The following is a 22,660-nucleotide window of genomic DNA, read 5'->3' as shown; positions in this document are numbered from 1 at the left end:
TTTGGTAGCGCAACTAGTCAGATGATGAGAGATTTGATTTTTCACGCATCCATCAAATGCCGCTGTGGGGAAAAATATTTTATTTTCCTGATATAAGACGGTTCACAGTGAAACAGTTAGGCGGAAAAGGTAGGAATATCCATTCTCTATGTTCTACATACGTTTGTTTTTTGTATTATCGCACTACTTCCATAAAAATTGAGATCCGGCTGGTAGGAGCACTAGTTTGAGGTTGGAAAACCAGGAAATGTGAGGTTAGTTTCATTGGAACTTTCGCCTGAGCGATTTTTGCGCTTGAATAAAACTCGTCAACCATCATCATGACGACAGCAGCACACCCCACCGGACGAATTGTCGTATTGGGAGCGAATAGACTCTGCATCAGGACACCCACCCACCCCCTTCAGCGTTATGAAATTTATGAACAAGCCCTAATTCAAACAATGGACGTAATTTCTGCATCCTCCCCGGGGATTCTAACTGACAGCATACAGTGGGTATTCCCTCGGTTGGTTGTGCATCGCCTGGCTATCAATGAGAATATATACTAAGGTGTGGAAGAAGAAACGATGGCTATGTTTTAGTAAAGAGTAAAAACGTAAACAAAAATAACTACGTCACTAATTTACACGGCTTCTTATGGGAGCTCGCTCGCTTGTAGTTGTGAAACATTTTGCACCGTACACGGATGTCACGCACACTGAATGTCTTCTTCCTCACCTCGGTATATATTCTCATTGCCTGGCTATCATTCGCGTTGTTTTTGCGGCACGTCACTCGACACACACAGACGCAAAGCAACACCGAAATTTTCGGCTAAATTCCAAAATCTTGGAAACATCCTTCAATATTTCAATAATATCTTGAATCTCTCTAGTCTTATTCAGTGTGCACGATGGAATCTTTGTACAGTGTTCCGTTTATGCTGTTCGAGGTGCCCAATCTGAAGCTGAAACGGCCCTCTTGGTTCCAGCAACCGTCGGCTATGACGGTGTTTTCATTTGTGCTGTTGAGTTACTTCCTGGTCACCGGAGGTAAGTTCCTTGAACTACTTTTTATTCGGATTAGCGATATTGATGTGGATTTTTTAATGTTGTAGGAATCATCTACGACGTGATTGTTGAGCCTCCAAGTGTGGGATCCACAACCGACGAGCATGGCCATTCTCGCCCGGTAATATGAATATATCGCCCATGGGAGTGTTCCTATTCTAATCTTGATTATTCCAGGTTGCCTTCATGCCGTACCGGGTAAATGGACAGTATATCATGGAGGGACTGGCTAGTAGTTTTCTCTTTACAATCGGGGGACTTGGCTTCATAATCATGGACCAAACGCACACGCCTGGAAAGCCAAAACTCAATAAAATCCTGCTGATTTCGATGGGATTCATCTTCATTCTGGTGTCCTTTTTCACGACCTGGATTTTCATGCGCATGAAGTTGCCGGGATATCTGCAGCCTTGAATTGGAACAGTTCAATTTTCATACTAAGCTTAGCATTTATTGTGCGTAATAATAATACACGAGTAAGAACAACGTAAATAAATTTCTAAATCACAAAAATCTAATATCTGACGAGGAGTTTCGTATTTTGGATGTTTTCGTAAAAGGAGATTACAAAACGGTCATTTTTTGGCCTGGATAATTGAGCTAAACGGTTGTGGTCCTACAGTCTGATGCGGAAGGAGCTGCAAAAAAAATAAAAAAAGATTGATGAATTTCTTTTTTTTGTATCTACAACTTCATCATCATCATTCTTCATTCCTCATTCCTCACTCTTCATTCCTCATTTATCATTCCTAACTCTCCATTTCTTATTCATCACTCCTTACTCCCCATTCATCACTCCTCATTACTCATTCTTTACCAATCATTCTTTATTGCTCACTCCTCACTTCTTACACCTCATTCGTTATCCCTCATTCCTCACTTCTCACTCTTCACATCTGAGACCTAATTCTTCATTCCCCACTCCTCTTTCATTATTCCTTACAAATCATCCATCATTCCTCATCTCTTCCTCTTCACTTCGCACTTCTGATTTCTAATTCCTCACACATCCATTCTCATTCCTCACTCCTCATTCTTCACTTCTCACTCCTCACTCCTCACTCCTCATTCCTCACTCCTCATTCCTCGTTCCTAATTCCTCACTCCTCATAACTCATTCCTTACCCATCATTTCTTATTGCTAACTTCTCACTCCTTACACCTCATTCGTTATTCATCATTCCTCACTTCTCATTCTTCACATATGATTCCTAAATCTTCATTCCTCACACCACATTTCTCACTCCTCATTCCTCATTCCTTAAACCTCATTTTTCACTCGTCACTCCTTCTTCCTCACTTCTCACTTTTCACACCTCACCCATCATTCTTCACTCATCATTCCTTACTCCTCATTTCTCACATCTCACTCTTCAAACCTCATTCCGCAATCCTCATTCCACATTCCTCAATCCTCATCTCTATCTCCTCATTATGTACTCCTCATTCCTCAATCCACAGTCCTCATTTCACATTCCTCACTTCTCACTCTTCATTCATCATTCCTCGTTCTTCGCTCCTCACTCCTCATTCCTCATTCTTTAATCCTTATTCCTCATTCCTCACCCCCAACTCTTCATACCTCACTCCTCGTTCCTCATTCCTCATGCCTCATTTGTTATTCTTTATTCCTCACTCATCACTGTCCACACCTCACTTCTCATTCTTCATTACTCACACTTCATTTCTCATTCCTCACTTCTCACTTCTCATGCTTTACTACTCACTCCTCGGTCTTCATTCCTCCTCATTCTTCGTTTCTCATTCTTCACACTCACTCCTCAATCTTCATTCTTCACTGCTTAATCCTCATTCCTCGCTCTTCATAATTCACTCCTCATGCTTTACAACTCATTCTTCACTCCTCATTCAGCATTTCTCATTCCTCACTTTTCATTCCTAACTTCTCACTCTCATTCCTTATTCATCACTCCTCAATCCTTGTTCTTCACCCTCGGCTTATTTCTCACTCTTCACAACTCACTTCTCATTCCTTATTCCTCATTTCTAATTCCTTATTCCTCATTCTTCATGCCTGAATTTTTACTCTTTATTGCTCATTCCTCACTCTTTATTCCTAACTCCTCATTCCTCTCGGAGAGTTTCTTTACCTCTGGGGAATTACTTTACCCTCTCGGGAGAATTACTTTACTCTCTCGGGGGAATTGCTTTACCCTCTCGGGGGAATTGATTTACCCTCTCGGGGGAATTACTTTACCCTCTCGGGGGAATTGATTTACCCTCTCAGGGGAATTACTTTACCCTCTCGGGGGAATTCCTTTACCCTCTCGGGGGAATTGATTTACCCTCTCGGGGGAATTGCTATACCCTCTCGGGGGAATTGATTTACCCTCTCGGGGGAATTACTTTACTCTCTCGGGGGAATTATTTTACCCTCTCGGGGGAATTACTTTACTCTCTCGGGGGAATTGCTTTACCCTCTCGGGGGAATTGATTTACCCTCTCGGGGGAATTACTTTACCCTCTCGGGGTAATTGCTTTACCCTCTCGGGGAAATTGATTTACCCTCTCGGGGGAATTACTTTACCCTCTCGGGGGAATTACTTTACCCTCTCAGGGGAATTGATTTACCCTTTCAGGTGAGTTTATGCATTGCCTTGATGTATTTGACCTTATAACAAATTATGAAGCATAACAAAATAAAGTCGGGCTCATTTGAAGGATTCGCGCAATATCATTTTCCAATTGTGTTCCAACTTAATTATTTACATTACACTGAATAATACTGAATAATACTGGCCATTCATGTATATAAAATAACATTATTTCTTATCCAACATTTAAATTTATTACAAGCAACAAGAAAAACAAATCTTAAAAACACATGAATCGCGACCTCTGAATTCCATCAAAGCAATCCAGCATAAAATCAACAACAAAATTTACCACGAAAATATGACGTCACTATTGTGCTTATTCTGCTTGCAATACCAACACAAATGATTCCAATATCGACCTCTATCGTCTTGGTTTACATCAACGGCAATGCCAAACAAAACTGAAAACATTCAAAGTTTTTACCACTTTTGTAGTTCCGTTTCAGGCCGAGACTTTGAATGTTTGAGAGCGCACAATATACTTACCAACTGTGCCATTGTAGTGTCCGGAAGGAGGAACCGGCACATTCAAAACTAATGGCTCAATCAGCCGAATTGCAACAGGAGCAATTCCATCGCAACTTCATCGCTCGAAACACTTTACAAGACTGACGTGTCATTCGCCTTTTCCCGTTTGCTTAGGTTTTCATTGTTACTGGAACTATATGCCCTCCTGCTTATTTGATATCTTCTATAGTACCCCTCTCAATCCCTACACTTAGCTGTACAGAAACTTCAGTCAAACTTACTTTGTAAAATCGGAGGATTTATCAATGATGTGCTCGAACTCGGCAAAAGAAAGTGCCCCATCGTCATCGAGATCCGCTTCTTCTAGGATATTCTGAAATGCATAGGACCAATAATGAAAAATCAGGGTTGATAGCGACTGAGTGTCTTACAATTAGGGAACATTATTCCACTAGAATTTGTATCTTTTGACAAATACGCGTATTTCGACCTCAACTGGAAGTTCGTCCCCAGTGTCGTGTACTAGGCTTTACAGTTGAGGTTGAAATACGCGTATCTGTCAAAGGATACACACTCTAGTGGAATTGAATGGTAAAGTACTAAATTCGGGTTTAGTTTATTCATAGCTGTTCAACTGAACCGCTCGACGATTTTTTATCAGATAAAAGTTCTCAGCAGATTTTTTCAATCCGGCCACACATTTATCTATGGCTATTTTTGAATGTTTTACTCGTATTATTCGTGATAATACAACAAATTCATTCATACGATTGTACCTAATGTTGTTGCAAATCCGTTTTTTTCGCAGAGATTCGTGTCACTTACAGCTGCGAGTCAATAACTATTTCAGGAGGTCGATTATTATTTCTAAAATTCAACTAACAGGAAACAATTTAAAAAAAAAAACTCGAGTTCAGTTTATAGTATAACTTACAACTAATAGCACCACAGCTATGCTTATGGAGAAATGGCAACGATTAGTGGATTTTTAGACATTTCAAAAAATAATCTGAATCTTTCTGCAGCTTTCTCTAAAAATCTGAAAATTGTATCTGTTTAAGCTATTTACTGCAACTCTTCTGTACAATATCATGGGCTTCGTAGGATTTGACAGCGCATATGTGACGCACATTTGTAGAAAAGGAATTTGTTGGCTATCTGGAGTGATGATCTACGATTTATCAGTGAATCAAGGGAGCAAGATAAACAGTTGGCTTTATAGATGACCCGAATTACGTGCTTATCGAACAATAGTTTTTGATCTAGGGTTAGCCCCAAATATTCTACTTTCGCCTTGTAGGGGATGTTCGATCGATTGACGGTTATTTCTGCTGTTGGTATAAATCTCGGTGATCGCTTTCTTATGAAAAATATTCCTTGAGATTTCGTAGCATTGATTTTGATTCGCCAATTATGTTGCAATTCCTGTGATTTATTGTGGGCGTGTTGGAGTTTACAGGTCACAATTTTGGGGTCAACATCAGTTGCTAGAAACGCAGTGTCGTCGGCAAAAAAAAAAGCGTAGCTGACGCCGTCCACTATCAGCACATAACTGATGAATATGTTGTAGAGTGTAGGTCGTAGGACTCAGGACGGATCCTTGTGGTACTCCACATGGAATACGATGGACACCTGATATGCAACCATTGACAGATACAGCAAAAAACCTCCCCAAAAGGAACGACTTTAACAAGCCTAATTAGCAGCGGTCCAGATAATAAAATCAGTAAAATTCTAACAGCCTGTCGAGACCCGTTCGATGTCGATACCAAAGACGAGAAAATTAAATGAAAAGAAAACTCCGATAAAAAAGGATCACATTTACACAATTGCATCATCCGTCTAGGAACGAATAGGCATTTAGGTCCGCGCTCGAGATAAGAGAACACGCCCACGCGTGAGACGAATGCGCATAAGAAAGCATAGGTTAAGATTTTATCTCTGTTTATCCTTCAGAAAGTATACGATTAGATCCTTTAAGCGTTACAAATGGGGATTTTTTTTATTACCGTACGGGTTTGGGCCGAAGGGTCTCAGATTTTCATGAAACTTTTTCCACAGGCAGGGCTCATGGATATATGAATAAAAAAAATTAAGAAAAATTCAGGGTCGCCTATTTTTCCGGAAAACTCAGGTGGAATTTTTTTGTTTTCCCTTGACACTACTTACTTTGAAAAATCATAACTCAAAAACGAAGCATCGTAGAAGTTTTTATATGAAAATTTAAGCAAATTTTCTCAAAAATCCAAACAAATATGAACTGGGAAAAGTTTTCCACAAAATTTTCCACCATTGGGAAAATTCGTGAAGAAAAGCCGGAAAAACTATGCCCGAACTCGTGGAAAATTTTCAACAAAATATTTTCGAGAAGGTAATTTTTTAAGCTTTAATCACTGAAATTTTTGGAATGCACTTTTTTTTCGTTTTTGAGTTATGGCCAATTTTGTGAAAAATGTCCAGATGTGCCATATAAGACTTTTCTTTGAAAAATCATAACTCAAGAACGAAACATTGTAGAAAAAAAGTTTTTATATGAAAATTTAAGCAAATTTTCTCAGAAATCCAAAAAAAAATATGAACTGGAAAAAGTTTTCCACAAAATTTTCAACGGTTGGGGAAATTCATAAAGAAAAGCTGGAAAATCTATGCCCGAACTCGCGGAAATTTTTTAATAAAATATTTTTAAGAAAGAAACTTCAATTCTGGTAACTTTTAGGATGTACTTTTCTTTAGTTCCTGATCTATGGTCAATTTTGTAAAAAATGCAAAGATTTGCCATACATGCCTTTTCGTTTAAAAATCATGGCTCAAGACTCATCATGACTTGTCGAACCGGATTCAAATTATCTCAAAAATATGAAATTTTTGAAATGGAATCAGTTTCCCAGGACATTTTTCACTGTTTATGAAAACAAATAATGAAAACCCGATTAGCTATTCCAGCTTTCAAACAAAGTATATTTGAAAAGAGCGATCAATAAGATCCAATCCTACAATATTTTTCAATACGCTCATTTTTCGTTCCTAAAACATAATCAAATATTGCTAGGATGAGCTGTTTGAACCATATATTTACAAATTTATAAGTTCATAAACAAAATTTCTTAAGAACGAAACTACATAGAAACAAAGTTTTCTTCAATCAGAATGTAGGCAATTTTTTCCTGTTAGGTAACTACAAAATTGACAGTTAAATAAATGGGTGACAATATGACAAATAGGTATTTACCAATTCAAGTTTAAAGCGTTGAAATGGCTTGAGAATCATAAGTTTACCAAAAACTAACAAAGAGCAGTGAGAAAGTGCAAGTGTTGTCTATCAGCTGTATATTCCTCGTTATTATTTTTTGGAAAGTGAAAAAAGTTTTCCCGAAGCTGTTGAAATGGACAAAGTTCAACATTACGAATACAATTCTTTATGCTGTAACCCCTTCGGACTGGACGGCCACAAATCAGTAAGGACAAATCTACGATATATCAGCTAAGGCTTCATCAGTAAGCTTCATTCGAATGGAGTTCGGTGGATTACGGAAAGATGAAAATTTGCGTGACGTGCTCCATTACCGGTGACCAGAAGGCTCTCGTAACGGATCTTCCAGAAGCAATGGCGTTTGAGGAACAAGTTTCACCACTATCTTCGTTGGCGTCGCCAAAGGAAACTCCTTCCTCGGGTGAGTCAGTTGGTTCTATAAATAATGTACAAAAAATACAAGAGCTTGCTAAATTCTTGGAAATTTCTTTTCAAGTAAAATCTTCACGTTTGGATGCTTCTAGTAGTAACTATCGCAATGCTTCTATGGACGAAATGTTCAATCAAATTTTGAGTAAAATAAAGACTTGGTTTCCGCCTAATATTGTCGATGTTACAGAGGATTTTAATTCCGTTTTATTAAATTTGAACTCAGCTGTTACAAAAGCCGAACCTGACAAGCAAATTGAACTTCTAAAATTACTTCCTAGGAATTGGTCATATGCCAAAGTTAAAGCTCATTTTGACGTGTCTCAACACGTTATAACTGAATCAAAAAAAAAATACAATTTAGGGATTCAACCACTTTCAAAAGTAGGACGACCCTCGCAAGGATCAGATGTCCAAGCCATAGTTTCAAATTTTTTACCTAAGGGATGATATCAGTCGGCCATTTCCTGGCTTGAAGTTACCCAATGGAGTGCGCCAAAATGTTCAAAAACGCCTTTTGCTTGACCCTTTGGATACTTTATATAAACAATATTTGGAAACCTGTAAGAGTGAACAGGAATCTGTCTCATTCACATCGTTCTGAAAACTTAAACCAAAACAATGTGTTTATACAAAGGATTCATCGGCCATGAATGACTAGTCAATTGATATGTCCAGATAGTACAGATGATTGTTACTTGAGGTTCTGTGAGGCTTGTAAATTAAAGAAATTAGATTTTGTTGCCAATCGCTTAGATGAAAACAACGTTAAAAAAGTTAGGTATTGTTTTTGGATTATTTCTCCTCGTTGTGAAATTATCAACAAAGAGGAAAATGTAAATGATTTTATAGAAAACTTGAAAAATCTCACAGAGAAGTTTCTTGTTAATCAATTCAAAGTAGATAAACAAAATAAATTTATAAGAGCTAAAAAGGAATCACTAGTTGAAAACAAAGAAATAATGTGCCAGATGGATTTCGCGGAAAATTATTCGTGCGTGATACAAGATTCCATTCAAAGCCATTACTTTGTACGACCTCAAGTAACAATACATCCATTTGTAATTTATTACAAAGACAAATCTTCGATCAAAGTCTTAAATTTTGTTGTAATTGCTGACATAAAAAAGCATAACACGACATCAGTTTATGCTTTTCAAACAAAACTAATTTCAAGATTGAAAAATAAATTTCCTGAGCTTGAAAAAATCATTTATCTTTCTGATGGTTGCTGAGAGCAGTACAAAAATAAATCAAATTTCAAAAATGTATGCAATCATTGTTGTGATTAACATCTATTATTGGCAACACTGTAACGATAGAGAGAAATAAACAAAGTACCTAAGACAACTTGCGCGTCTGGATTGATGTCTCAACATTTGGCGACGAATTCAGGGATTTTTTTGATTAAATTCGAGTTTATCGGTTTAAATTCGGTCGGCTGCAGTTAATTTGATCAATTTAGCGGCGGCATAACGTGGAGTTGTTCGTTGGAAAGCCGGGAAAAGTTCATATTTTTCCGGAAAGTTGTCGGCTACAAGTTGTTATTGACATCGCTGTGCGGGAGCAGCGTCGCGACGCGTCGGTGAGTGAACATACTATCGGATGGGTGACGACCCGAAGAAAAATATCCTGAAAAGTGATTTCGCCTGAGTTGCGTAAAGACAAGTGAGGATGGATTCAAACAGAACGTCCCTGCCGATTTTCGACACGAAAGACACTTCGTCCATTGCCACGAGATGGAGGAAATGGAAACGGTCGTTGGAATTGTTCCTGGAGGTAAACTCGGTGGCACTGGCGTCCCGTAAAAAGTCGTATTTACTGCACTATGCTGGACCAGCGGTGCAGGACATCTTCTACGAACTTGCAGGACACGATGCAGCCCCCCCGATGGGATCAGATGTTTATCGGGAGGTGGTTCGATTACTGGATGACTACTTTGCGCCAATGGCCAGTGTTCCTTACGACCGATTTGTGTTCCGCAGTATTAGACAAAAGGAGGAGGAGACGGTGGACCAATTCGTCAGTCGTTTGCGAGAACAAGGAAGACTGTGCGATTATGGTGACGCCCTCGACATGCGGATTACGGAACAAATTTTCGACCACTGCCTTTCGGAGGAGCTGCGCGAGGTCATTTTGAAGAAAAAGCTGATGACAGTGAACGAAATCGTCGAGGAGGCGCGAATGATTGAAACCGTTCATCGAAATAAGGAGCTGATGGCAAAGGAAAAGGACGAAGGAAAGGAAGCTGCGATGAAAACTGAAGTGGGAGAATCCAGCATCAACCGGATCAAGACTAAGAAGAAGGCGGTTTGCTTCCGATGTGGACTGACTGGGCATTTCGCAAACGACAAGGCTTGCCCTGCGAGGAACAAGATCTGCGACCGTTGCAAGATTGTTGGTCATTTTAAGAAAATGTGCAAGACAAAATCCGACTCATCGAAAGATAAGAAGCGCGGCAAAGTACTGATGGTAGCTGACTCCGGAGCTGACAGCGTAAGCGCCAGTGACACTGACAGCGATGTGTGTCATATTTATGCTATAAATGGCAAACAAGCATACGTTACATGCTACACGGGTGGCGTTAAATTGGACTGGGTGATCGACTCCGGAGCTCATGTGAATGTGATCAGCAGGGCAACATGGAAGGAGCTGAAGGAGAAGGGATGCCATTACACTTCTGCGAAGAAGCCTCAGAATGCGCTTCGTGTATACGGTGACGGCGAGCTGAGAATCTACAAAGTTATTCAGACTGACATTGCAACGCAGTCCAAGAAAGTCAACCATCAGATATATGTCGTGGACCAGCAGAAAGGCGTCAACTTGCTCAGTAAGCAAACATCGATCGACTTGGGAGTTTTGGAGATCCGAGGAGAGGTTTTCAACGTTTCGCAGCGTGGAAAGATGACGGTGGGAAAACTGGAAGGGGTGCAGATCGACGTGAAGATCGATAAGACCGTTACACCCGTGCAACAACCGTGCCGGCGGTTGCCTATTCCACTGCAAAAACCCGTCGAGGACAAGCTGGAGGAACTGTTGCAGCAGGATATTATCGAACCAGCCCCGTTGAGAATCACCTGGGCTTCACCACTGGTTGTGACGCCAAAGAACGGAGGAAAAAGTGTTCGCCTGTGCGTCGACATGCGACAAGCGAATAAAGCCATCATTCCAGATCGACATCCATTACCGACGTTCGAGGAGATCATGCCACATCTAGACGGTTGCAAATTCTTCAGCAAGATAGACTTGGTTCAAGCGTTTCATCAGCTGGAACTATCACCCGCATCCAGAGAAATCACCACCTTCGTTACACCGAATGCCTACTACCGCTATAAACGATTGATGTTCGGCATGAACTGTGCTGCCGAAATATTTCAGCGCGAAATACAGCGAGTTCTACAAGGTCTACCTGGAACCAAAGTTTTCATTGACGACGTCCTGGTGTACGCCGCTACGAAGGAAGAACACGATAAGCGAGTGGCAGCAGTTTTGGACCGGCTATCACAAAATGGATTAACAGTAAACGAAGAAAAATGTGAGCTGGGTAAGGCTTCCGTCGACTTCATGGGGCACACGCTGTCACCGGAAGGAATATTGCCAACCAACGACAAAGTAGCGGCAGTCCAGGCCTTTCGACGACCACAAGATGCCAAAGAGATGCGAAGCTTTTTAGGCTTAGTAAATTACCTGGGTAAGTTCGTACCTAATCTATCCACGATTTCGGCACCGCTTCGTGAAATGAGCCAAAAAGGGTCCAAGTTTCATTGGACCGCGCAGCGCAAGGAAGCATTTCAGCAAGTGAAAACAGCCCTTTCGAATCCAAAATACCTAGGCTACTACAGTCCTAACAACCCAACAACTCTGGTCACAGACGCAAGCGATTGCGGCCTTGGTGCAGTACTACTGCAAACAGTAAATGGTCAGTCGCGAGTGATCAGTTTTGCAAGCAAGACTCTCTCGCCAACGGAGAAAAAGTACCCTACTTTGGACAAGGAAGCACTCGGGATCGTGTGGGCCACGGAGCGTTTCCAAATGTATCTACGAGGACTGCATTTTACGATCCTAACGGACCATAAACCGCTGGTTAATATCTTCTGCGAGACATCGATTCCAAACCAGCGTCAAGAGCAATGGGTACTGCGTATGCAATCATACCAGTATTCAATACGGCACGTTCCAGGAGAGCTGAACATTGCTGATCCTTTGTCCAGACTATGCGAGGTGCTAAACGCAAAAACGTTCGACAAGGAGTCTGAGAAAGTCCTTTGCTCGATCGTAGAAGTTAACAGACCCTCAGCGGTGACTTTCGACGAGATCGTACAGTGCTCTCAAGACGACGGTGAAACACAACAGGTGAGGAAAGCATTGCATAGCGACAACTGGGACGAGACACTCCAAAAGTACGTACCGTTCAAGTCGGAGTTGTGCTTTGCAACCGAAGTACTACTGAGGAAGAACAAAATCGTGATTCCAAAACAACTACGAAGTACGGTGCTTTCATTAGCACACACAGGACATCCAGGACAAGAGAAGATGAAAAGAAGGCTACGAGCAGCTGTATGGTGGCCGGGAATAGATGGCGATGTGAAGAAATCGTGTAAGGAATGTTTCGACTGTCAAGTGGTTGCGCCATTTGAAAAACCAGAACCGCTACGAATCAGGGAATTGCCATGTGCTCCATGGGTTCACTTGGCCGGAGATTTTCTGGGGCCACTCCCTAACGGTTTCTACTTGTTTGTACTGATCGATTTGTACAGCAGGTATATGATTGTGGAACCTATGAAGCAAACTTCATCGAGCGATGTGATCCGTACCCTGAAGGAAATATTCACCAGGATGGGACTACCCCAGGTGATAACATTGGACAACGCCATGAACTTTTCGAGCCAACTTTTGAAAGATTTTTGCGTTGATCGTGGCATTAAGCTGACGCACACCACTCCCTACTGGCCAAGTGCGAACGGTGAAGCTGAACGACAAAACCGGTCGCTACTAAAGGTTTTACGGATTAGCAAGAATAACGGAACAGACTGGAAAGACGGCTTACAAGAGTATGTCTACATGTACTCGATCACTCCGCATTCGACGACCGGCGTTGCTCCGGCTGAGTTGATGTTTGGTAGGCGTTTTCGAGACCTGATACCTCATCTGCAAGAAGCTACGTTAGACGATGGAGAACTGCGGGATAAGGACTGGACTGTCAAGTGCCAGGCCAAAGAAAACAGAGATAAAAGAGTGGGAGCAAAGGAGTCTTTGGTTGACGTCGGGGATCAAGTTCTAATGAAGAACCTTCTGCCGCAGAACAAACTGTCTACAAAATTCCTGACAACGCCAGCTACAGTAGTCGATAGAGTCGGGAATAGCGTCACGCTCAAGACATCTGAGGGCCAGCTATACAAACGTAATACGTCCCATATTAGGCCGTTTGTTGCGAGTCCTAACGTCGAGGCCATGACCAAGGTACCAGCTAACATAACAGAATCGAACAGCACAGCACACGAAGGGAAGGATGGGGAACGACCATCACGTGAAAAGCGACGTCCTAAGCGTTTCGAGGATTATTTGTTGTAAGCTACGAATTTGAGTAACTATTTATCTTTTGATAAAACAAATGAGATATGTTGTGATTAACATCTATTATTGGCAACACTGTAACGATAGAGAGAAATAAACAAAGCAGAGTCTATGAATGGAGAGTTGCGCGAAGAGACTTCTTTGAATGGTTGTTCTTCTTCGTCTTCGAAAACAGCCCCTACATGTTTTGCTGGTCTGCTCGATAGGTAGACGGTTTGACAGTTCGATAGGTAGATTTGGTTTCACTCTTCGCGCAACTCTCCATTCATAGACTCTGAAACAAAGTACCTAAGACAACTTGCGCGTCTGGATTGATGTCTCAACAATCATGAAAATGATTTTAAAATTAGAGCAGAATGGCACTTTTTCCCAACCTCACATTGAAAAGGTCCATGTGATGGTATCGGTGGCAATATTAAGCGAATGGCTAGAGATGCTAGTATTAGAAAGTCAGCGGAAATTAATAACGCCAAACAATTTTTTGACTGGGCTGTGTCGCAAAAGGTGAAAGACCAATTTAAAAAAGATTGGGAATTCATCTATGCAACTGAAAATGACTAGAGTAAAGTGGGGCAAAAGTTCGAGTGGGGTAAGAGTTTCTTTTTAAGATTTCTAGCTCAATTCAAAACAAATCTTATAAATGTCATTGTGGTTCGAATGCTATTCAAGTAAGAGACTTTTACTCCAAATATCATAAAAATCGATTGAGATTTGGAAAAGTTATGGCTATTTATTGTTTTTCGACGAGAATATTGTAACTTTTGCCCCACACTAGATTCGAACTCTTGCCCCACCGGTGGGGCAAAAGTTCGAATAAGACAATCAATTTTGAAACTGTTATAACTAAAAATGGGTAAATATTTGGACACAAGTTTGTTCAGCAAAATTATAACCAATATGTTGAAAGTTCACTGCATGGTATTTGTTTTGTTTAAACTGCTATTGTTTTCCTGGAAACTTTGATTATACCACTAAGGTCGAACTTTTGCCCCACCTTACTCTATTCAGAGGCTGAAAAATTACTTCAGGAGAGATTTTCTAACCTTGTTCCAATTCCTGGAACAAAAAATATCATTCATTTATTCCAAAAAACGAACAAAGCATTTTTGCGAGTGAATTCTCAGATGCACATGAAAACCAAGAAAATACAGCATGCTTTGTTCTTAATACTACAAAGAAACGAAAATCTTCTGGTGGTAGCAACCAAAGGCAATCTTTCCGGTTAAAAAAATAGATAGTTTTAAGATAAAATGTAAGTTATGTACTGAATAATTGAATAAATAAAATTAAAGAAAAATATAAAAAGAATCTTATTTGTTCCATAGAAAAGAAAGAATCCCTTGGAATGGAAAAGAAACAGTTTTTCAGCTTTGCTTAACGGTGTAATGTTTCATGAAAAATATAATCCAATCCGACTTATACTTCATTAAAACCAATCCCATATCGTTTCTTTCAGATCTTTTAGAAAATTTGCAATTGTTTTGATAAAAAAACCTTGTTTTTCTGATGCTTCGATTGAAATATGGGTTTTCAAAGAAAAGGCTAATATGGTCATTTTTCACAAAATTGACCATAACACAGGAACGAAAAAAAGTACATCCTAAAAGTTACTAGAATTGAATTTTATAAAGTTTCCTTCTCAAAAATATTTTAATAAAAATTTTCCGCGAGTTCGGGCATAGATTTTCCAGCTTTTCTTTATGAATTTCCCTAACGGTGGAAAATTTTGTGGAAAACTTTTTCCAGTTCATATTTTTTTTTGATTTCTGAGAAAATTTGCTTAAATTTTCATATAAAAACTTTGTTTCTACAATGTTTCGTTCTTGAGTTATGATTTTTCAAAGAAAAGTCTTATATGGCACATCTGGACATTTTTCACAAAATTGGCCATAACTCAAAAACGAAAAAAAAGTGCATTCCAAAAATTTCAGTGATTAAAGCTTATAAAATTACCTTCTCGAAAATATTTTTTTGAAAATTTTCCACGAGTTCGGGCATAGTTTTTCGGCTTTTCTTCACGAATTTTCCCAACGGTGGAAAATTTTGTGGAAAACTTTTTCCAGTTCATAATTTTGGATTTTTGAGAAAATTTGCTTAAATTTTCATATAAAAACTTTGTTTTTACGATGCTTCGTTCTTGAGTTATGATTTTTCAAAGTAAGTAGTGTCAAGGGAAAACAAAAAATTTCCACCTGAGTTTTCCGGAAAAATAGGCGACCCTGAATTTTTCTCAATTTTTTTTATTCATATATCCATGAGCCCTGCCTGTGGAAAAAGTTTCATGAAAATCTGAGACCCTTCGGCCCAATTTGTACGATAATAAAAAAAATCCCCAAATGTTGCGCAATCTTATCACTTGGAACCTCGTCTTATTTGAATAGGCTCTTCGGATCTGGCGGAGAAAAACGATGAAAACAACGATAATTTAGGAGTTCTACCAGGTTCGAAAGAGACATAGTATATAAGCATAAAACAAATTAAATCTAGTCCCTTCAGGGAAGAATACACTACCAACAAATTTGCAAGTAAAATCAATAAAAAGTTTGTAAATCCCTGGACTTAAAAGGGATATGGAAATTTCCACTCAACATCATTCTAGTTTTACATAATTATACATCAATAGTGTAACCTGTAGAGTTAAGATGACTTTTGTACATTTGACACGAAATAAACTAAGTTCAAAGCTCACTCCAGGGTTCATATTTATCCGAAACCACGGACTCTAAGTACAAGGTAATTATAAATCCAGCAGCCAAGTGAAAAGTTCTCTCCTTTACTGGAGAAAAAAGTAGCTTGGTAAACCTGGGAAGGAAATACAGATACAGAAGCGAAAATGGATCTCCAAGTGGAGAATCAAGTAGCATCTGAAACTGACAAGCCTCGTGATTCTGGCGAGTTGATGGTTCGTTGAATGACCGTTATTGAATCCGAATTGTTCGTTGGGAACAACAGGATTTGCTTCCAGGTTGCGATTCAAGCAATTTGGGATTAGCCATTCCAAGATCTTACTCAGGCTGCTGGCAGGAAAGTATGTGAGTTTCAGGCAAACGTTGAAGACTTTGGTTAAATTAACCAAACCTTTTCGAGGAAGCCGCTTGAGGATAGCATTACGAATTCCGTCTTGTCCCAGTGCTTTTTTGCTTTTTAATCTCTCAATGATTTTCATAATACAACAAATAGGTATTACTGAGGGCATTTTTTTAAGCTTTTTCTTAGGAATTTCATCAGAATCGAATTCAGGTAATCGCCCAAAGTTTCCTTCAAATATTACTCCGAAGATTTCTTTAGGAATTCAAATATTTATTCCTAACGGCTTTCTTAACGTATTGCCCTATAAATTCGCTCAAGATGAATGAATTCATTTTGATTTTTTTTTTACTTTAACACCAGAAGTTACTCCAGAGATTCCATATTTTTTTCAGGAATTCTTCAAAGTTTATTTCATAAAACTCTCAAGAAAATGCTAAGTCCTCCAAAAGTTCATCATCTGATTTTCCCATCGATTTCGCTGTAGGATTTTAGACTGGATTTCCGTTTGGCTTCCATTTGGTCCCTTGGCTGATTCCTTGAGATTTCATTTAAAATTGTCGTGCAGTATTTTTTCATAGGCGTAAAAATAGCAATCAGACCTAAGGGGGCATGATCCCTTCGCATGGGAGGTTGTAGATCGTTAAGGATTTTCATAACCATGCAACGTTTGACTCGATAATATCTGTGAAAAGAATACAGCGATAGTCTTTCAAAGTGTAGGTCAAACCCTCAAAAGTGTCCCAAATTAATTGACCAACTTCAATACTCCTTCATGAAAAAAGCACATAATTAATCTTCTAAATGCATGGCGCGTTTTGAATTGTGTGTCACGTTTACCTCGTTCGCTTATTTTTTTTTTTGAGTTCGGCTGGTGAAAATTAAATTCGGCGGATGGTGTTATGCCACGTACAAATGTTCTGTGGAAACATGTTTTCGATTTGCTTGCGTTTTGCTCAAGAGTGTTCTGTGATGGCTCCAGCAATTAAATTCGTTTCGCGCGACTCGTTTTTTTTTATCTCCTGTGTGTATTAAGCGTGTTGATTCAAAAATTGAATGTACTTCGTGAATGCTCGATTCGGGATGGATTATGAACTGTAGTTTTTAATCGATTTTTTGTGCGGTCCGTGCATTTTGATGAGCAATGCTAAGTTACGGCTCATGCTGTTATTTATTATTAGAGGAGCGACGGATTGCAGAGGAGTTTTGAAAAAGGAATTTGGTGAGTTTGTTCTGATCAGCAGCGCATGATCACAGTGCGTGAATATTAACCATTTGTCGCCCAGAACGTCTACCGAACGTATCCTATGGCACTACCCTTTCCATCAACATTGCACAACATCCCGTAACACCTATGAGAGGTCGTAAAGTTCTCTGCATCTTTCTTAAGTAGGTGTTCAATCAATCATCCTTTCCCATTCCTCAGCTTTCGCAAGGACGTGGCCAGGACAGCTCTCGATTATTGGAGGATGCGTCAATCTTGTCTAAGAGTTAGAGGTTAGTCCCAAATTTCTAACTTTGGTAACGGACGGGAAGGAGACAACCCTCATACAATGGTCTAGGACTGTACCACCTACGAATTTGTGCGAAATGCTCAATGCTAATGCTAATAATTAATCTTCTAAATGCCTTAAGAAATAGTTATACATTGAGGGTCACAAATTTCCGATAGCAGTCGCAATTTTAGGACCTGTTCAATAGAGCTCCAGGAAAACCTCCAGAGATGTGTTCAAAATTTCCTCTCGAAATATCTTCAGAGATTTCTCCAGCAATTTTTTCAAAGAATCCTTCAAGGATTTTACGAAAAAAAAAATCCTCCAAGCGATTCATCTAGGAAGAGCTTTTTTTCCGCCATGATGCATTTTAGAGTGGTTCCGATAGAGCTCCGGAAATAATATAGGGGATTCGACAAGGGATTCCTTCTAAGAATTCTACATGAATTACTTTAAAGATTTTGCAAGGAGTTCTTGCAGGAATGTCCTCAGTGATTCCTTCATAGATTCCTCAATAAAATCATTACTGGGATTCTTCCAGGAATTTCTCCAACACTGAAATGAATTTTATTGTAGAAACTACTGAATCCATGGTAAAATTAAGAACTGCACCAACGATTTTCAACCGACTACATTAATCTGTTAACTCTATCAAAACATAGTCAACATCACTACACAAGAAAATTTGTTCTGTTGATTTAACCAGAGTTGTAGTATTTTTGACTAGAAACATTCTTGATTTGAGAAGTTTAGCATCATACTTTTGACCACACTGTGTTGTACGGTGGGTGTCACGGATTGAAATACAATGCTTTGTAGTGGATGCTACTATGGACATAGTCAAATTTACTGCACTGCTCAGTGATTTTCACCAGATTATAGTACACTTAACAGATTTTTGTAGTCGATTGAAAATCGTTGGTGCAGTTCTTAATTCTACCATGGATTCGGTAGATTATACAACAAAAATTGTTTGCGTGAAGGATTACTCTAAGATCTGTTTCAGAAATTCTTTCTCCGGAATTACTTCGGAGATTTATCCAAAGCAATTTCTTATGGTATTCCTTCAGAGATTCCGCTAGAAAATCTTCCAGATACTTCTCCAAGGATTCTTCCAGGCAAATCTCTACAAGGATTCTTGCAGAGATATCTTCAAGTATTACTTATAATATTTCTCTAGTGATTTCTCCAGAATTTCCCCCGATGATTCCTCCACGGATACATACAAGGATATTCCCAAGTTGTCCTCTCGAGATTCATCCATAAACTATTCCGGAGATTTCTTCTGAAACTCCTCCACGGACCGCTCCAGGGAGTCTACCTCTAGGTGTTCTACGAATTCCTCAAGGGTTTTCCAGAAATTAAGAGTTACCACCAGGAAAATCGCTACATGATTTACTCCAAGGATTTATCCACATTATTCTCCAGGGAATTGGGCTCCAAAAACCTTCCAGGGATTCCTCCAAGAGTTCTTCTTGAAATTCCTACAGAGATTCTCCCATGAATTCTTGCAGGTATTCTTGCAGGTATCAGGAATTATCCTTAGAATTTCTCCAGGTATTTTCACCGCGACTCCCTCTACTCCCTCTACGAATTCTTCAAGAGATTCCTCAAGAATTTCCTCTACAAATTCTCCCAGAGTTAACACCAGGAAAATCGTTACATGACTCATTCCAGGGATTTCTCCAGATAATTCTCCAAGCATTCTTCAGGAATTCTTTCTTGGCCTCCGAAAACCCTCCGGGGATTCCTCCAAGAGATCCTGTTGAAATTTCTTCACTGTTTCTCTGATGAATTCCTGCAGTCATTGCATCAGAAGTTATCCTAAAAATTTCTCCAGGGATTACATTAGGGAAATCTCTACATAAATTTCTTTTGGGATATGTCTTCATGGAATCCTCCAGAAATTTTTCCTTTGATTCCACCAGAAATTTCTCCAAGTAATATTCCAGGAAATTTTCCAGAAAAATCTCTGCAAGTTTTTTAGGGATTTCTTTACGGATTCCAGCAGCAAAATCTCTACAGCAGCGGTCTTCACATCGTGCTCCTCGGAGCACTTAGTGCTCCCTGATGCTTTGGCAGGTACTTCGCGACCGTTTTAAAAATTTGTACCAAGCCCTTGAAATATCTAAACTTTTCATTTTAAAATACGCTTTTAATTATTAAATTATTGAATGACTTCAAAGTCTGAATAGAAAACATAGGGTCAATTTAAGCATGTAAAAATCAGGGTTTTAAACGGAGTGGTGATGTAGAAAAAGTGCTCCACACTACAAATTTATTTCAAAAAGTGTCCGCGAGCCAAAAATGCTGAAACCCCTTGCTCTACAGGGATTCTTTATGGGATACCTCCAAAAATTCTCCAGGGATTCCAGAGATGCCTCCAGGAGTCCTCCAATAATTAACTTAGATAATCATTCGAAGATGCCCTTCACGAGTTTCTCAAGAAACTCCTCCAGGGATTTCTCTAGGAAAATCACTACAGGGATTCCTGCAGAGATTTCTTCAGTTTTTCTTCAGACATGTTTCGAAGAATTGCTCCAGAGATTTCCTCGGGATCCTGCAAGATTTTTTTCAGGGATTCTTCTAGAAATTTAACCGGAGATTCGTCTAGGGATTACTCTAGATTTTGTTCTGGAGATAACTCAAGAGATTGCTCCAGGAATCTCTCCAAATATTTATCCAGGGATTTTTCAAAAAACTTCTTCAGGAAAGGATTTTTGCGAAGGAAACCCTGGGGCAATTCCTTTTTTTTTTTTTTTTTTTGATGATAACTCTGGAGGAATTCATGGGTGAATCTCTGTTGGAATTTATAGAGGAATTCCTGGAAGTTTTTTTGACGGCCCAGAATGCATTTAAAAAAAAATCAAGGCGAATCCCTGGAGACCTGCAAAAATCTTTAGCATAATTCCTGAAACAAACCCTGTGAGAATTCTGAAGGAAACTCTTGAGGAATCCCTATAGAAATTCAAGAAATTATTTCTTGTAGAATCCCTAGATCAATTTCTGTTTCCGGATCTCTGGAAGAATCCCTAGAGTAATCTCGATAGAACCACCTTGGGAAATTCTAGAGAAATATCTGACGTAGTCCAATAATGGCTGCAAAAGTTACCTTGGAAATCCTTGGAGAAAACCTAGTAAAGTTTTAACTAGAGGAATCCCTGGAGGCATTCTGGCAGAAACTCCTGGCTAGAATAAACCCTGTATAAATATCCCTAAAATAATATGTGCCAGTTCATTCTGAAACAGGTTCCAGATGCCCTTGTAACCTTGTTCCCAAGACGACCATACTCACAAGTGTCTGGAGTTGCATTGTAGGCTTCCATATCTTTCATATAAAGCTAAAAGAACGAAAATCGGTTCAAAACTTGATTTTTGAGAGCGTTTCAAAGTCATGGGTCACTTTTGACGCTTAATGCATTTGTGGCGCCGCTTCTCGAGGTTCCTGGAAGCTTCTTTTAGCAAAATTTCAGATGTCTTTTCTCTTTTCTCTACAAAGTTACAGCTCCTTAAGAGTGCCGATTGACATAAAATAACTATAGTGCACAAGGAAGGTCAAACAACCTTTGAAAAATCCATGAAGATTTTATTTGATGAATTGCTCGAATAGAGATCTTGATCTTGTTCATCCCTCGAAACACGGCTGGAAGATTTGCTAGGAGAACTGGTGGAGGAATCACTAGAGTAATTTCTGGAGGAGTAAATGAAAATATGCCAGAACAAATCTTCAAAGAAATTACTAGCAGAATTCTCAAAGCTTTCCCTAGAGGAATATTAGGAGAAATTTCCAAAGCACCCGTAAAATGGTCGCAAAATAGTCCTCAATTTTCTTTGGAAATTCTAAAATTTGACAGCAGTATTAACTGCAAGCAGAATAAGAAATAAAAAAAAATTGAGAGAGCATTTTTGTTCAAATAGAGAATTTAGGGACCATTCATTTAAAAAAAGAGACTTGCTCTGAAATGGTGAACAATCTACTAAGAGACATGCTATCAGTCCTGTTTACCATTGAACTCACCGTTATCAGTTGATCAATATCGCTTTCATTGAGGGCATTGTTATAACCCGTGAGTCTCTGGATGACCTGTTTGAGGTCATTCTTCCCAATCATGTCATCGCCATCAAAGTCTGGAACAAAGAAACAAAAAAGCCATGACTCCATCCACCTTCCGGAAGCTCGTTTTCCACAAACCGAAAATCCTGAACGCATGTTCCGCCTTGACCGATTTGGGGGCAGCATCCGAGAACACCGACATCATGTCCAGGAAGTCCTCAAAGGAAATCTCCCCATTGTTGGAGCTGCTGAACACCTTACAGATCCGGTCCCCGAACGGGTTGACGCGCAGTTCCGGATATTGGAGGATTTTGGTCATCGCCAGGCGGGCATTCTTGTTGTGGCCGACCTTCTCCGGAGCGAGGGCCTTGAATTTTTTGTGCGCACTGCGAGGAACGATCCAGGAAGTCAATATAGAACAGGAACCAGGAAGCAAGCGTCAAGGGAGTGGCCATATACTTACAAGAGGATTTCTTTCTTTGTGAAATACGTTAGGTCTTCGTAGTCCTGCAGCTCTTCTTCGCTGAATTGGCTTTTCACCTGGCCCATTCTGTTTGCTGGTGGTAACACTTAATAATCGATGTTAAATGGACATTAATGTGTAAAAATTGAGCAGTTTTGATGAAAAATGAGAAACTAAACTTTTGTTTTGAATTCGATGGAATGTCTGTCAGCTGGTCCATGTTCGTATATAT

At 39.6% G+C, this 22,660-nt stretch overlaps 2 protein-coding genes across 2 annotated transcripts; one reads left to right on the top strand and one right to left on the bottom strand.

Annotated features, from left to right (window-relative positions):
• Positions 1-750: 750 nt before the first annotated feature.
• On the top strand, positions 751-1,570 carry LOC5573938 (putative oligosaccharyltransferase complex subunit CG9662). Its single transcript, XM_001654924.2, has 3 exons — positions 751-1,034; positions 1,100-1,173; positions 1,230-1,570. The coding sequence occupies exons 1-3, from the start codon at positions 896-898 to the stop codon at positions 1,464-1,466; spliced, it is 450 nt and encodes a 149-aa protein (XP_001654974.1). The 5' UTR covers positions 751-895; the 3' UTR covers positions 1,467-1,570.
• Positions 1,482-22,660, bottom strand: LOC5573937 (calcium and integrin-binding protein 1). Its single transcript, XM_001654923.2, has 5 exons — positions 22,429-22,660; positions 22,104-22,351; positions 21,930-22,039; positions 4,420-4,511; positions 1,482-1,690 (listed from the first exon to the last, which is right to left on the bottom strand). Exons 1-5 carry the CDS (start codon positions 22,512-22,514, stop codon positions 1,669-1,671), a joined length of 558 nt encoding a protein of 185 aa, XP_001654973.1. The 5' UTR covers positions 22,515-22,660; the 3' UTR covers positions 1,482-1,668.

Source organism: Aedes aegypti, chromosome 2 (assembly GCF_002204515.2).
Source record: "Aedes aegypti strain LVP_AGWG chromosome 2, AaegL5.0 Primary Assembly, whole genome shotgun sequence".
Lineage (NCBI taxonomy): Eukaryota > Metazoa > Arthropoda > Insecta > Diptera > Culicidae > Aedes > Aedes aegypti.
This window is presented reverse-complemented; position numbering and strand designations above follow the sequence as displayed.